Genomic DNA, 14,548 nt, shown 5'->3' with positions numbered 1-14,548 from the left:
AAACTTAGTTCGTGGAAGCGCGTCGCGTACTCTCGCGCTTCACCACTGTACTGCTTAAGATTCCAAAATTCCTCCTCCAGGCGCTTAACTTCGTTGGGAGGGCAGAATTCTCGCGTAAGAATTTCCTTGAATTCCTCCCATGTCATGCTAGAAGCAGCCTCTGCGCCACGCGCATGAGCTACTCCATTCCACCATGTAAGCGCTCTGGATTCCAGGACACTGGAAGCATATAGGGTTCGTCTTTCTGAGGGGCATTGGGTATGGAGGAAAGTGTTTTCAATCTTCTCAAGCCATTGGAGCATCACGGTGGCTCCTTCAAGACCTGTGAACTTCGGAGGGTTACCCGCATTAAAGGACTTAATGTTATAACTCGAGGTGTTGGTATTGTTTTGGCTCAAAGCTTGGGCTATTGCGGCGGCCATTTCCTGGGAACGTTGCTGTCTACGCACGCGCGAGGCTTCTCTTCTCTGAAATCGGCGAGATAGCGGAGGCATTCTATAAAAGTTTTAATTTTAGTTAATATCTTGGTTTTTATCGCAAAGTTTAACTTTATAAAGCTTGGTTTCGCAGAGTTAGATACTATCAAAAGTTAAAGTAAAATAAATGATTCTAAATGCAGACTTTAATAAAGGTAACAAATTCGAATCAAGAATCGACAATTCACGTATCACCGTGACTTTCCGAGTTCTCAATTTAAAATAGCTAGTAAACGGGTATTGGAGATTGACGATTCATGTATCACCATGACTTTCCAATCTTCAATATAAAATATACAAGAAAATGAGTATTGGAGGTTGACAATTCATGTATCACCATGACTTTTCAAGTCTCCAACCTCAGAACATAATCGTAAATGGAAATTGAAAATCAACTATTCATGTAACACCATGACTTTTCGGATTTTCAACCCCAACAAACGAATATGTAAGTAAAATCAATAAAATCGAAATTCAACAAAAATCGAAATATCGCGAAATAAAACATAAAATCATATACTGCGCAAGCGCGAGCATATTCATAAATAACGAGTAATTAACAATAAGCGCGCAAACATGAGATTTCTCTCATGCGCGAGAAGGGACTCTTAGGTATTCTAGGCCGTTACGTCTAACCACCTATCCTAAAGTCAACGAGCTCTGATACCAATCTGTAACACCCCGACCAAAGGCGGATTATACATCGGGGCGCCACATATTGCTTCATTACTCGCGACACTATTGGTGTCAATATTTATTAATACACATTTTATCGCGCACGCGCAGCGGGGAAAATAAAGAACATAAATCAAACATAAATCAATATATTATAAATTATAACATTCAAACATCATTAACTTGTCCTGATACATTTTAATTCTAGGTCCAAAAGTAAAAACGTCCTACGTGTCCACAAGCTCCAAAACAGCTACTGCAAACCTGAACATGTGTTAAAATAAACGTCAAACACTTGCGTGTTGGTGAGAAATCAAGTTTAATACAATACATAGATAACAATAAATCTGCGCGCAACATGTGTATGTCTGGTTTTCAACAAGGGTGTAATCTGATCGGGACCAACTCTAAGAGACAAGACTGCCAGTGCTCACAATTGAGCTCACAAACAAGACTAACTGTGCAAGTGTAACAAAAGAGAAAATCATAAACGATAGTTCTCCCGTGTTCATCTAATGGTACCATGAAAACTGCGGAATAGACCGTCCATACGGTTAATGATCCACACATACAAATAAACAGCCAAGTCTACGTCCTCAACACATGGGATACTGCGCGACTAAAGTTCATAAACAAGTTTAAGACTCTAAGTTGTATGAACACATGAACATCCCAAAACTTTAAAAGCAAAAAGGGATTAGATACGAGATAACTCACTTGATAAACGATGCGGTGTAAGATAAAGCAAGAACCAACTTTAAACAAGCACAAGTTAACCTATAAATAAGATTATTGTTTTAATGATTTGTTTTAAGTCTTGATTATAAGTTAGCATAATTAATAAGTAAATTATAATATATATTACCGGAAAAGTAGGAAGAACAAGGAGGAAGACGGAGGCAGAGAGGAAGACGGCAGAGAGAGCAAGGAGCAAGAGAACAGGAGAGATTAAGTGTTTTGTGTGTGTAGTGTTAGGAAAAATAATGTTATTATTTATAGAGAAACCCTAGGGAACACAATCCCTAGGAAAAGGGGAAAAGATCTCAAAAAGCAAAAGATTCCAAAAGCAAAAGATATCAAAAGATATGGCAGCTGCAGGGGGCAAGATAAAGCTGTCAGGAAAACAGTAACAGGCATGGGCGGGTCAGATAAAGGTACGGGTCAAGCATGGCAAAAGCAGATCTCAAAAGATAATGTCAGTCACTTTTTCTACCAACCAATGGGGGTTGGTACGCATGCTGCGCCGAAAGTAACTATTCAGACATTAGATAGGTTAGGTCAACAGCTCAGAAGAAAAGGCAACACAAAAGCATACAGGCTGGATAAAACAGAAGATACAAGGGTTAAGCGCGAGAAGGCTGAGTGCGCGAGCGCGAAGGCTGGCACAACAATCCTTAGCGCACTGCGGGAAGAATCACATCCTTAGCGTGCTGTGTGAACTAGAATTCTAAGCGCATCGCGGGAAGAACATACATTCTTAGCGCATCGCGGGAAGAACATGCATTCTTAGCGCGCTGCGAGAAGAGTTCTCTTCACGCATCGCAGGAACAAGATGTCTTCACGCAGGCTTCCATGTAAGGAGTCTGGCGCGTGGAGCTGCAGACAACCTTAGGCGGGAAGGAACAAAGGACAAGCAAAGAGAAGAAAGAGGGAAACAAGGCGGAAAGAGAGAAGGAGAGGGACGGGACGGCGGAAAGGAAAAGAGAGAAAGAGGCGGGAAGGAAAATATATATTATTATTAAAAGTAAAATATAAGTATAAATATTAAATAATAAAAGAGAGATCGGGTCAGAGAAACGGGTACCTGGGTCGGGTCGGATCAGGGCAGATGTCACAACCTCAGCCAGAATTGCATTTAATTAGTTAACTTGGGCCGATTTTGACTTAAAAAATAAAACATAATTCATATTTCTATAATATTAAAAAAAGAATATCACTTTTTTTAGTTAATAATTAGCAAATTTTAGACCAACTAATTATTTTAAAATGTATTTATCTTATTTATATTGATATTCATTTATTTTGTTATAATATTAGTATACTTATGATGTTGACATTTATATCTATTTTCTTTTATCTTTACCATTTCCAAGTACTATCTGAATACTCTGAGTACACTCAACTCCCCGATCGGTCGCCTAGGTTCGTAACCTTGATATTTGGCCACCATTGTGGATATTGATTGATATAGATGAGCTTAAGAACAAATATAATATACTTGGAATATTACCATTTGGAATATTACTACCACTTTATGAGGAAAATAGAAAAGGATCTCATTTGGCATTTGGTCTACAGACTACAAAGAAAGTCGAAAATGATATATTGCTCAAAGACTGGTAACACTATGTTGCACGTGTAACACCAAATCCTTAGTAAAGGTATGGTTTGAGGTACAAGTAATTTGAGGTCATGCCTTACGTAACTATCTCTCTTGCGTTTAGTTTTCTCACACTCTTTGTTATATACCCTCACATACGCACAAGTGTATAATATAAAGTTTCATTACAGGTATAGTTTTATAGGGAGTGAATAAAGTATTGACTTTAGACGCCCACTTTCCTAAACCCAATAAAATATTTATAAAAAAAATAATAATAAATTGAGTTTAGATAGTTTGGGCTCATGATTTTTGGCCCTAATATGTATGGCATATCACTTATGTATATGCCACAGGATCAATAACAATTTTATTTTCTTTTACTAAAAGAGTCCTGGCAATATCAGTTCCCTTGGGTTCTAAAAAGCATGAGCCGGCGCTATTCGTCCGTCCATACTATTTAATACTTCAGCTACTAGCTATAACAATACAAGAATGGCTCAACCTTTTTAATGAGTACAAACTTTTAAGTTGAGGTTAAAACAAGTCAACTGTATTAAAATAGTCGAAGTTAACCAAAGTGTAGATTAAATCATAGTCGTCTCAGCCAAAGCGTAGATTAAATCCTAACCGTCTTATGCTTAACTGTCTAACAGTAACTATTTACGATCATAATACAATTAAATACTTAACGGTACGAGAATAATGACACGATAACATATTAATAGAATAATAAACTAACTAATAGTTATATAGCATCTGCATTTGATATATAAGATGTAATTGTAAAGTTTTTACACTTCTGATACATGCATTTTATGAACTTGTAACAGTAGTTTGCAATTTACTTTTGTAGTGATGGACAATAACAAATTTACAAGAATGTGCCTCGATATCTTAGTCCTTCACAAATGGACATGTTCATGGCATTTGGTGAAGCAGCAATGTTATTATCCCTTGGAACTAAAGGGTATCGCGCCTTACAGCCAAATTCATCAAGCATGTTATATTTTTTAAATGTTTTTTAGCCTTGTATCAATGATTATTATTATTTTATCAGCTGTATTATCTAACTGCATCTGTGTTTTGTATTGCAGCAAAGTTATATCTATAGAAAGTTAACAGATCAAGTGGGGCTGCAATTGACATGTGGATTAAGGCTAAAGAGCTGGACACAAGCACGGATTATTTCTTGGAGCTTAAAGGAATTGGAAAACCAAAGGATGAAATTAATAAAGATATCACGCGGCCAAAGTATTTTCAAGCTCAAGAAGCAATTGATTATGGGATTTCAACAATTTGTTTCAACAGTTTTCAACCATTATCTTATAATAGTTAAAAGTTTTTCTACATCAGTTTATCAGACAAACTGACTAGTAAACATAGCTTATTGTGAACCAAACTTGACTTATATGGTCAGTTATTGTTAACAAACTTTGGTGTAAATATCGTTGTCATGAACATCAGAAAATGAAGATTGAGTTAAAAACAGACTATATAATCTGAAAACACATGTAAAAGTTATCTGGCTTAAATCTGGATTCCAACATGACCAACACATGACACAAAGTATGAAAGTTAACATTATAAACATCTTGACGTAATTGTACACACCGGATGATAATTGTCTTCTAAGAGGCTGGGAGAACAAGGAGGAAATACACACTAAATCCACTCTTTTAAGCTTTAACTTATGAAGCAGGATTTGGGTACACTTTAGGCTTTGGTTTTACTTCAACCTCATTAACGCTGCGTACAAATATGGTATCTGGCTCATGACTGCAAAATATAAAAAATGCAGATTTAGTAACTTCCAACAAAATTCTAGAGCAAATCTACATTTTTATTTCAAATTTAGCAACCAGGTTCTAATTACTGATTGTAGTCAAATACTTTGTTGATTTTTTAATAAAATTTGCAAATGTGGGCATCATATCAATGTATATGCAGAATTTAAAAATATGATAATTTCCTCAAACTTACAAAAAAATCAATTAATCAAAGTACTTTCACATAAGCATTTGACATGTGGCATTTAATGCTCCAGCTTGCATGGCATTAATATTGAAAAAATCACTTAAAATGAAGTTGGTTACTAAAACATGTATTAACATGCAAGTTGCTTTCTATTTTGGGCCTATTTTAAACTTGGTTGCTAAAATTTGGAAAAAAAAGTGATTCATTTCTACTTTGTATCATCTACTCAAATTAATATGCACAAACACATGGGATAAGTTTAATGAAAATGAAATATTACGGTTTGTCTCCCTCTTCATATGTATAACTGGATGCAACCGCCAATAATCGACCATCTCTGCTGAATGATAATGCAGCAATGCTTGTCGGGTACTTTGAGTACTGAAAATGCCATTAAGTGTTATTTAATTATTGCTTTCTCATAAGAACAAGTTCTTTTGAGTGTGTAGTGATTGCTTATATAAAAAAGCAATAAGCAAATAACTGGTGTTTATAAGCAATCTTGTTTTTTTACCTGATAAAGCCTCTTCTTGTTGTTTCCATCCCATACATTTACAAAACCATCACACCCACCAGTTGCAAATGTCCCATACCTGCAAAGGTTATGATTCTTCAATGAGATGATCAAATTTTCATTATATATATATGTATGTAAGCTTTTTCTCATCCCTCTTTGTAAAAGTCACATTAGCTTACACCGGGTGAAAAGCAATGGCATTTACAGGGTACACAATGTCTCTTCCAGCTTCTGATTTCCTATGACACTTGAATGCATACCTTGAAACATCAAAATATCAAATCATCAATATTAAATCCTTCTAAGGGTTCAAAACCCTATACATATCCTTTTAAATTTCATAAGATCAAGACATTTTCAAAACCTAAAAATATTATATAGATTATAATCAGTACTTCTGTGCTAATAATATGATTTACAATTATAACATTGTTTTCCCATTTGTTTATTTAATAAAACAGACAGTGATTTTACTTTATCTGCTACGTAATAAGTGAAAATGACGTTTTACTGTTTGAAAGTGTGAATATAATATTATGAAATTTAGATTAGCATCTATAAATTCTGAGCATTTAGATGAATATTTATGAAATTAATGCTTATAAAAGAATGTGAAACTGATCAAAGAATAATTGTGTGAAATATGCATACTTTTTGGATTGACCAGCCTCAGTAAGATCAAAAAACTCCATTGCTACACGACCTTCCACAGAGCTAAGTGCATAACCTGCAAAATATAATCTTTAATCAATCAGAATAAAAAGACAAACAACATAAAAGCCATGTTTAATGACTCAATGCACACACAAACTACAATTACTTAAAAACAGATGTTTTAAGAACAAACCTGTTCCATTAGGATAACATCGTACACATCTAGTTTGATACTTTAACGAAGATTCTCTCCGCTGTTCAGGTTGAGACATGTTCCTTAAATCATAAACATTAACATGTCGTCCAGCAGTTGCAACCACTAAACGGTTACCAACAAGTGATATCGAATAAACACGTTCCGGTTGTGTATATGATCCCACTTGTGCACTTGCACCTCGTGGGTCCCAACATTTAACAGTTTTGTCCCAGCTTCCACTAATCACTTGCCCTAAAAAGAGAAAACATGACCATAAATGTTGACCCAAGCCATAAAAGTGAAAAGAAAAGTCAAAGCATTAACCAACCGGTTGCGTAAGAGTATTCAATACAACGAACGGGTGCATCATGACGTCCCAATACGACCTCTCTTTCAGGGTCAAAAACTAGCCTGAAAATATGAAATCAAACCTAATGATTTGGACATATAAACTTAATTACAAGATTATGAAGACGTACAAAATACCTTCGAACAGTATTATCACCACTAGCACTAAAACCGGAGTTATCATCATGAAAGCAACAATCAAGAACCGGACCGCCATGTACGAACTCTCCTAGTAACGCATTGGCACTTGCATCATACAGACGAGCACGCTGTCACAAACACTAAAAAGTTATGATCTTTATAAACAACACTAACATATACATGTGTACCATTTAAATGGGGTGCAAACAAGCCGAGCTGCTCGAGATCAGCTCACAAAAAAGTTCGATTGTTATGAGCTAAAACAAGCCCGAGCCAAGCTCGAGCCTAAAAGTAAGCTAGTTTAATAAACGAACATGGGCATCACTTATCAAGCCCGAGCCGGCTCGCAAGCCTAAATGAGCCTCTCATTTATATAATTTTTATAATATATATAATGTTATGAAAAAATAACTAACTAATATATATTATGTTATCTATAAAATTATAATTGAAAAAATATATAGAGATCAAAACGAGCCGAGCTTGAAAAACTACTCAGGAGCCAAGCTCGAGCTTTAGAAATAGAGATCAAAACGAGCTGAGCTCGAGCTAAAAGATATCATATTTTTCCATAATATATTGTTATACCAAAATTATTATGGTATCAGAGCTAATAACTTGGGTATGACAATATATTATGGAAAAATATGATATCTTTTATGAGTCGGCTCGCTTGCACCCCCTACGTTTAATACACAAGAAAGTTATTTTTCCCCTAAATTTTACTAAAAAAAAAAAGATAATTACAAAGTAACAGATTTCCGAACAGAATGAATTCAATTGAAATGGTAATGAGTTTGAAATTAAAAATAATAAAAAAAGGTAGTATTTTAGGTGAGATTATGTATATAAGGTAAAGCAGATAATAAGAGAATGTGTAGGGTAGTAAAAAAGCATACTTTGTCCCAGGAAGAGACGAGGAGGTGATCGGAGTGATGAGAGAAGCGGAGGTTGGATATGCCGTCGGATGGAGGACTCGTCAGCTCAGTTCCGGTCACCGCCGCCATTCAATTCAAATTGATTATGATGATTAGGTTAGGGTTCAGATCAGAAGATAGTGGGGGTGAAAAGAGGGAAGAGATTTTGAATATGAGGATTAAACTTTAATATTTATCATTTTCATTTTTATTGATATGAATTTTTAAAAATGATTTTTTCACACTCCAAACTTTCGTAACATAGCCCCTTTAAAAAACTAATAAATAGCATAGTTGTAAATAAAAAAACGTTACTGAAACATCCGAGTTGGTAGATTTAGTAAATATGTGTAACCATGTGGTTTTATCTGACCATAAAGACAAATGGATATGGATTGAGAATTAATCAGGAAGTTTCTCGGCTGTCTGAATGAAGCAATTGCTATTCAACGTGATTAGTCACAAAGCTTCCTTCGTTACGGCTTGGAACAATTGGGTCTCGAAAAAGGTTAACATCTTTGTTTGGCTGGCGGAGATGGATCGTATTGCTACCCGGGAAGGCCTCGCTTTTAGGAGCATTCATATTGACTCCATTTCTTGTCACTTTTGTGAGGATTGCATTGAAAATGCAGGTCTTCTCACATCTTGTCAAGTCCCGATTCGGGTTTGGCACGTGATTAGCTCATGGTGTAAAATTCCTGTCATTCATGCTCTCTCGGTTCGTGATCTTTTATCCATTCACAAAACTGCTCATTTGTGCTCTAAAAAGAAAAAAGTTGTTTAAGGCATTATCATGGCGGCGTGTTGGAGTATTTGGAAGACAATAAATGATGTAGTTTTTGAAGACAAAGCACATTCGGTTTCAAAGTTGTTGGAGGACATCAAATCCTTGTCGTTTTTATGGATTAAAAATAGATCTTCGTTCCGCAGTTTAAATTGGAGCGAATGGTGTAATTTTTTTTTAAAATTTTTGTGTTGTTCTTTGGCTCTAGCTTCTTGCTTGAGTTTTTTTTAATGAAAGTTGCTGTTCGAAAAAAAAAAACAAATAAATAAAAGCACTTGTTAATTTGTTATAATATAACATAAACTGATACAAGGTTAGTGATATTTCTTAAGAACATTTTAAAAGAATCATAAGAAGCAGAGAAATATCTATATCTTTGAAATTGAAAGAGTATAAATAAGGGTGTATTAATCATTTTATTATAGGTTTCATCCAATTATTTACAATAAGCACGTATATTTATGATATAAGTTTTAAGGAGGAGATATAAATTAAGGTAATCCTATAGTTTGAAGTGTGTAAATAAAAATCAATATAAGATAAAAAAGAAAATTCATATCAATATAAGATAAAAAAGAAAATCCATATCTAAATAATGTATTTCATAAAGCTTACATAGATGAAATGAAAACAAATATTGTAAGAAGAGGGTAACAAGCGACTTTGTTGTCATTCTCAAAAACATATACATTATAGTCATAAATGTAATATTTATTTGAATAATCTAATCTAATTCAACTTATTTCATTTGATGACTAACCTCTTAAACATAGATAATGGAAAGAATTTTAGAAAAACATTAAATAAAAATAAAAATTAATGATTTGATAACATATGTAACATTCCACTTACTATAAATCTTATTCAAACCAATATATCTTCTGAGTTTTTCTTTTTCGAAAAAATCTCTTACTAGTAGTTTGTACATAAATAATAATAATAATAGTAGTAAAAAATAAATTATTTATTTTGAGCTGCAAAAAAGAAATTATTTACTATCCCGACCCGGATGACCAGGTAGTGCTGGGTGTTGGAAGGTTATTTCTGCGTGTCACAAACTGCAAGCCCTGACTGACACCCGATCATGAACAATCCAAAATCGAATTAGCTTAATTATCCTTCTAATTAGATCCAGCCGTCATACGGATCTTCAGTTTCCAACCTAAAACCCTAACATATTCCATCTGAAAACCATAAAGTATTAACCAAGCTTCCATCTATACCAACCCTAACTCGATGCTTCAATTCTAGCTTTCCAGCTGCAAAACACCTTCTAGTTGATCCGATGGTGGTCTGCAACTGCCGCAAGGTATGCTAATTTATACAATTTGTTTACATTTTCGCCAATTAAAAATTCGTTGAAATTGTTTACGTAATTTAGTTTTTAGATCAGATCGATTAATCAAATTTGTATCACTATTGATGTGAATCTAGGATCTAATGCAAGAGTGTAATAATTCATTAAGTAGCTCTAGGGATACTTTCTTACTAAACCACTACTGATAACAACCGGTACTCGGTTTTCATGTTTTCGGTATCGGTATTTTAATTGGCACTGGTACCGAACTGAAAAAATTGGTACGGCACTTGGTTTTGGTATCGGTATTTTTAGGTATGGTACCGTTATTGTTAGCTCTATCGATGAACACTACAAATTGTTTACTCTACAATAGTTATGTAATTCTTTTTTTATATAATTGAGGTGTTGCTTACAGGCAACTAAATTGTACTGCTTCGTGCACAAGGTCCCGGTTTGTGGGGAATGCATATGCTTTCCTGAGCATCAAATATGTGTGGTACGTGTAATATATCATTATAAATTGATTTATTGTGTTTGTGTTGAAAGTTGAAACTGTTAAGTTGATTTTACAGGTTCGCACATACTCGGATTGGGTGATTGACGGAGAGTATGATTGGCCTTCAAGGTGTTGCCAATGTCAAACCGTGCTTGAAGAAAATGGTGATTCTCAAACGACACGGCTCGGTTGCTTGCGTATGTTATTCTGCACTCGAGAAACATGCATCATTTGTTTTTTTGATTTAAAAAGTGGACTGTTGAAGTTAAATTTAACCACCCTGTATTATCTTTTTTGTATATTTTCAGATGTCATACACACAAATTGCTTAGTTTCGAATATTAAAAGTTACCCTCCTCACACTGCTCCAGCTGGATATGTTTGTCCACATTGTTCAACTTCGGTAAGGTTTTCTTGTATGCTTCTGCTTTATAATTTATATATTTGTTTATGGGGATTGGTGTGCCTATACCTTATTTACTGCTTTTATGAAGAACATAAGTAAGCATCAATAAGTTGATCAGAACAGGTTACAAATGTTTATGGCATGGCCCATTAACAACAATTATATGAACTTTTTTTCTTTTTTTTATTTTTTTTTATTTTGCAGATATGGCCTCCTAAAAGTATTAAAGACTCGGGATCCCGTTTACACTTTCAGTTGAAGGAAGCAATTGTTCAGGTTAATTCATTTTTAAGGAACTATATGTTTACTAGGGGTGTTCATGGCTCGACTTGAAACTGTGAAACCGCCCAAACTGAAATCTATTTGGTTTCATGATCGTTTTTTTCATAAGGTGTCGGTCAGCCAGCTTAGAAATTTTGGAACCGTATGGGACGGTTTGGACCAAAACCGGCTGTCAAATACTGGACCACAATATCTTGAAGCATTACATACATTTCATGGTCATATATAAAAATTAATAATTGTTTTATTCCTAAAAGTATTAAAAGCCAAACTAGACAGTAAAAAGACATATCATTCTTCTGAAATTTTCATATTTTTTAATTGTTAAGGGTATCCGAATTGCATTTGCTGATATCATAGTCGTTCTTTCGATGTGCTACTAAATTTGTGAAACAAAAACTCAAGAAGAGAAACTGTGAAACCAAACCGTAATGGTTCAATTTCGTTTGGTTTTAATTTTATAACGGATTGGTTTTGGTTCACACTGAATTAAATATTGTTGCTAACAGTTTGGCTCATGGTTTGACGGTTTGACCAAAAAACTGTCAAAAACTGACCCTTTTTCACAAGTAACATATGGAAAGTTAGCAGCTACTTTCTTTTTAAAGCAGCTAACAAAGTAATTATAATCTTTTTGTACTTACAACTGTGTTTTCTCAACATATACTACTATCCCAATAAGTTTTTTGTATCATAAATGATCTTGTTTGGTTATGCAGACTGGAATTGAGAAGAATGTGTTTAGAAACAATCCAGTTTCATTAACCGTGAGGCCTATTTCCTCTGAGCCTTCAGTAACCAAAGATGATATAATAAACGGCTCCACTAAACCTTCAAGAACAGATAATGTGGAAATAGATGTTCCAAATTCTTCAAATCATTTGAGAAGCCCAACTTCTGGTGTTGTAAGTACTTTTCATATGCTAAATCTTTAATTAGTTTTTTTCATCATGTATGTTCAATTGTTCATGTTCATGCAATGCAGCCTGGTGCAACCACCAGAAAAAGTGCACAACAAGTTGAAAGACAAAACTCTGAGGTTTCATATTATGCAGATGACGAAGATGCTAATCGCCAGAAGTACTCGAGAAGAGGTGAGATTGTTATTGACTTCATACGACAAATTGAAAAAGTTGATTTTTGCCTCTTTCAGAATAATGAGGCATCCATCCATATATATGCAAAGTTTCTTTGCGAGGAGAATTTTCTGTTCTGTTTGAACAACTTTTTGAGCTTAATGTACAGCCATTTAGTTCAATGTTTTTGGTGTTACATCATAGCCCCTCTCAAACTTACAACATAGCCCCTTTCACTTTAAATAAACATATCATTTCACCCTGAAAAAGGTCTTTTTTTGTAATTTTCTTTTTGGCTAATCACAAGTTGACAAGTGGCCCACTCACAAGGTTTTTTTGCTTTGTTTATAACTTCTAAATTTTTTTTATCTACGTGTTGATGTAAGTACCATTTAAAACAGAGTTTCACGTGTTAATGCACAAGTCATCTAAGCACCTATGTACATGTCAATCGTCATTACACTTGTACTCATATTTGACACCAATTTTTTCCACGGTTTAACGCCCTTGCCGCAACGCGAGAGGTGGGCCTATGTAAAGGATTTAGCACAATATTATATTTTATTTACTGTGTTTGTGCTAACGAGTTGATATACAACACGTGGGCTTATATTTTTGTTAATAATTTTTTGTAGGAGGTATGCGCAATCAGTTTTTGAGAAAACTGTTACCTTTTTGGTCAAGTGCATTGCCAACTTTGCCAGTTACTGCACCGTCTAAAAAAGATGCAAATGCAGATGATATTCATACGCGTCGCCATAGACCTTCAAGGATGGATCCAAGAAAAATACTTCTCGTCATAGCAATTATGTAAGACTTTAACTTCTTTTTCATTGCTGATGTGGCATCATTACATATAAATATATAATGAATGAGTTATTTGTATTGGTTGGATGCAGGGCGTGTTTAGCGACCATGGGCATTCTGTATTACAGAATTGCACAACGCGGTTTTGGTGAGGAACTTGCTCAAGAGGTGGGGCAGTAATCAGTTTAGGGACCTTTGATTATCTGCATATTTTTGTTATAATTTGGTGGATTGCAGTCCCATTATGTTTACTTATGGAGGATTTAAAATGTGACCTTTTTTTTAAAGATTGCTATTTTATACTTGTTTTTAAAAATTTGCATGTAATAGAGCACATGTAAGCAAAACTTTATGAACCAACTTTTTATAGAGATTTTCATTTTTTTTGTTTAATCACAATTTTGTCTGGTCTAATCACAATTTTAAGAGGCAATGTAAAAACTGTTTCCTTTTATTTGCATAGAGTAGATTCTTGCAACTTAGTTAAGGGCTAATTGTACTTTCTCAAGTAATTAAATTAGGGTATTGGATTCAGATTCTTAAAAATATTTAATATTTAGTTGACTGGTTTAAAAGAACCAACAAGAACTTTGTAATTATCTAGCATTTTTACATAATGTACTTTGTTCAGTTTAAAATATATAAATTGTTTGTGTAAAAAGTAAGCTTAAAATGTGTTTTAATTGTAAAGGAACGATTAATGTTTGTGGAAGGTGTCTTTCTGATAGAGGAACTTTTATCATTATTACCCCCCAAATTGTAACGACGAAAATGTTTTTCTTTAGTAGACCGGGTCATCAAAAAACTCATTTCGGGTTTTTGGCTTCATAATATAAAGGGTTGATCATTATTTTCACCTCTATCAAACTTCTCAATGCCTCTCCTATTGTGTACCCTCATTTGATAGACATAGATTGCCTTTTTTGATTTTCATACAGGTTCAAATTCAATCTTTTTCATATTGTCTAATGTAAACACAATACTTACTAATATAAGCAATAAAGTGTCAAGCAACAATTAAATTAAAAATCAGTTAAAACAGTTATTTCAGAAATTGAAATAACAAAACAATTATTATATCAAAAACTCACAATAACCGTAAAATTTTGCATTTTGTCACCATCTTTTGGCCATGGCGGTGCTTGTGATCTTGAAAATGTTGATTGTAAAATGGTA

At 34.2% G+C, this 14,548-nt stretch overlaps 2 protein-coding genes across 2 annotated transcripts; one reads left to right on the top strand and one right to left on the bottom strand.

Annotated features, from left to right (window-relative positions):
* Window positions 1-5,039: 5,039 nt before the first annotated feature.
* Window positions 5,040-8,386, bottom strand: LOC143605862 (mitotic checkpoint protein BUB3.1-like). The gene is made up of 9 exons (XM_077081828.1): window positions 8,204-8,386; window positions 7,302-7,432; window positions 7,144-7,226; window positions 6,813-7,067; window positions 6,617-6,692; window positions 6,145-6,225; window positions 5,963-6,041; window positions 5,729-5,829; window positions 5,040-5,250 (listed from the first exon to the last, which is right to left on the bottom strand). Exons 1-9 carry the CDS (start codon window positions 8,309-8,311, stop codon window positions 5,163-5,165), a joined length of 1,002 nt encoding a protein of 333 aa, XP_076937943.1. The 5' UTR covers window positions 8,312-8,386; the 3' UTR covers window positions 5,040-5,162.
* Window positions 8,387-10,226: 1,840 nt separating this feature from the next.
* LOC143605863 (uncharacterized) lies at window positions 10,227-13,755 on the top strand. Its single transcript, XM_077081829.1, has 9 exons — window positions 10,227-10,314; window positions 10,721-10,801; window positions 10,878-10,998; window positions 11,110-11,204; window positions 11,412-11,483; window positions 12,209-12,394; window positions 12,475-12,583; window positions 13,201-13,375; window positions 13,465-13,755. The coding sequence occupies exons 1-9, from the start codon at window positions 10,291-10,293 to the stop codon at window positions 13,550-13,552; spliced, it is 951 nt and encodes a 316-aa protein (XP_076937944.1). The 5' UTR covers window positions 10,227-10,290; the 3' UTR covers window positions 13,553-13,755.
* Window positions 13,756-14,548: the final 793 nt, after the last annotated feature.

This window comes from Bidens hawaiensis, unplaced genomic scaffold, assembly GCF_021521415.1.
Source record: "Bidens hawaiensis isolate Kalapana, Puna unplaced genomic scaffold, B.hawaiensis_p1.1 tig00071786_1, whole genome shotgun sequence".
Lineage (NCBI taxonomy): Eukaryota > Viridiplantae > Streptophyta > Magnoliopsida > Asterales > Asteraceae > Bidens > Bidens hawaiensis.
This window is presented reverse-complemented; position numbering and strand designations above follow the sequence as displayed.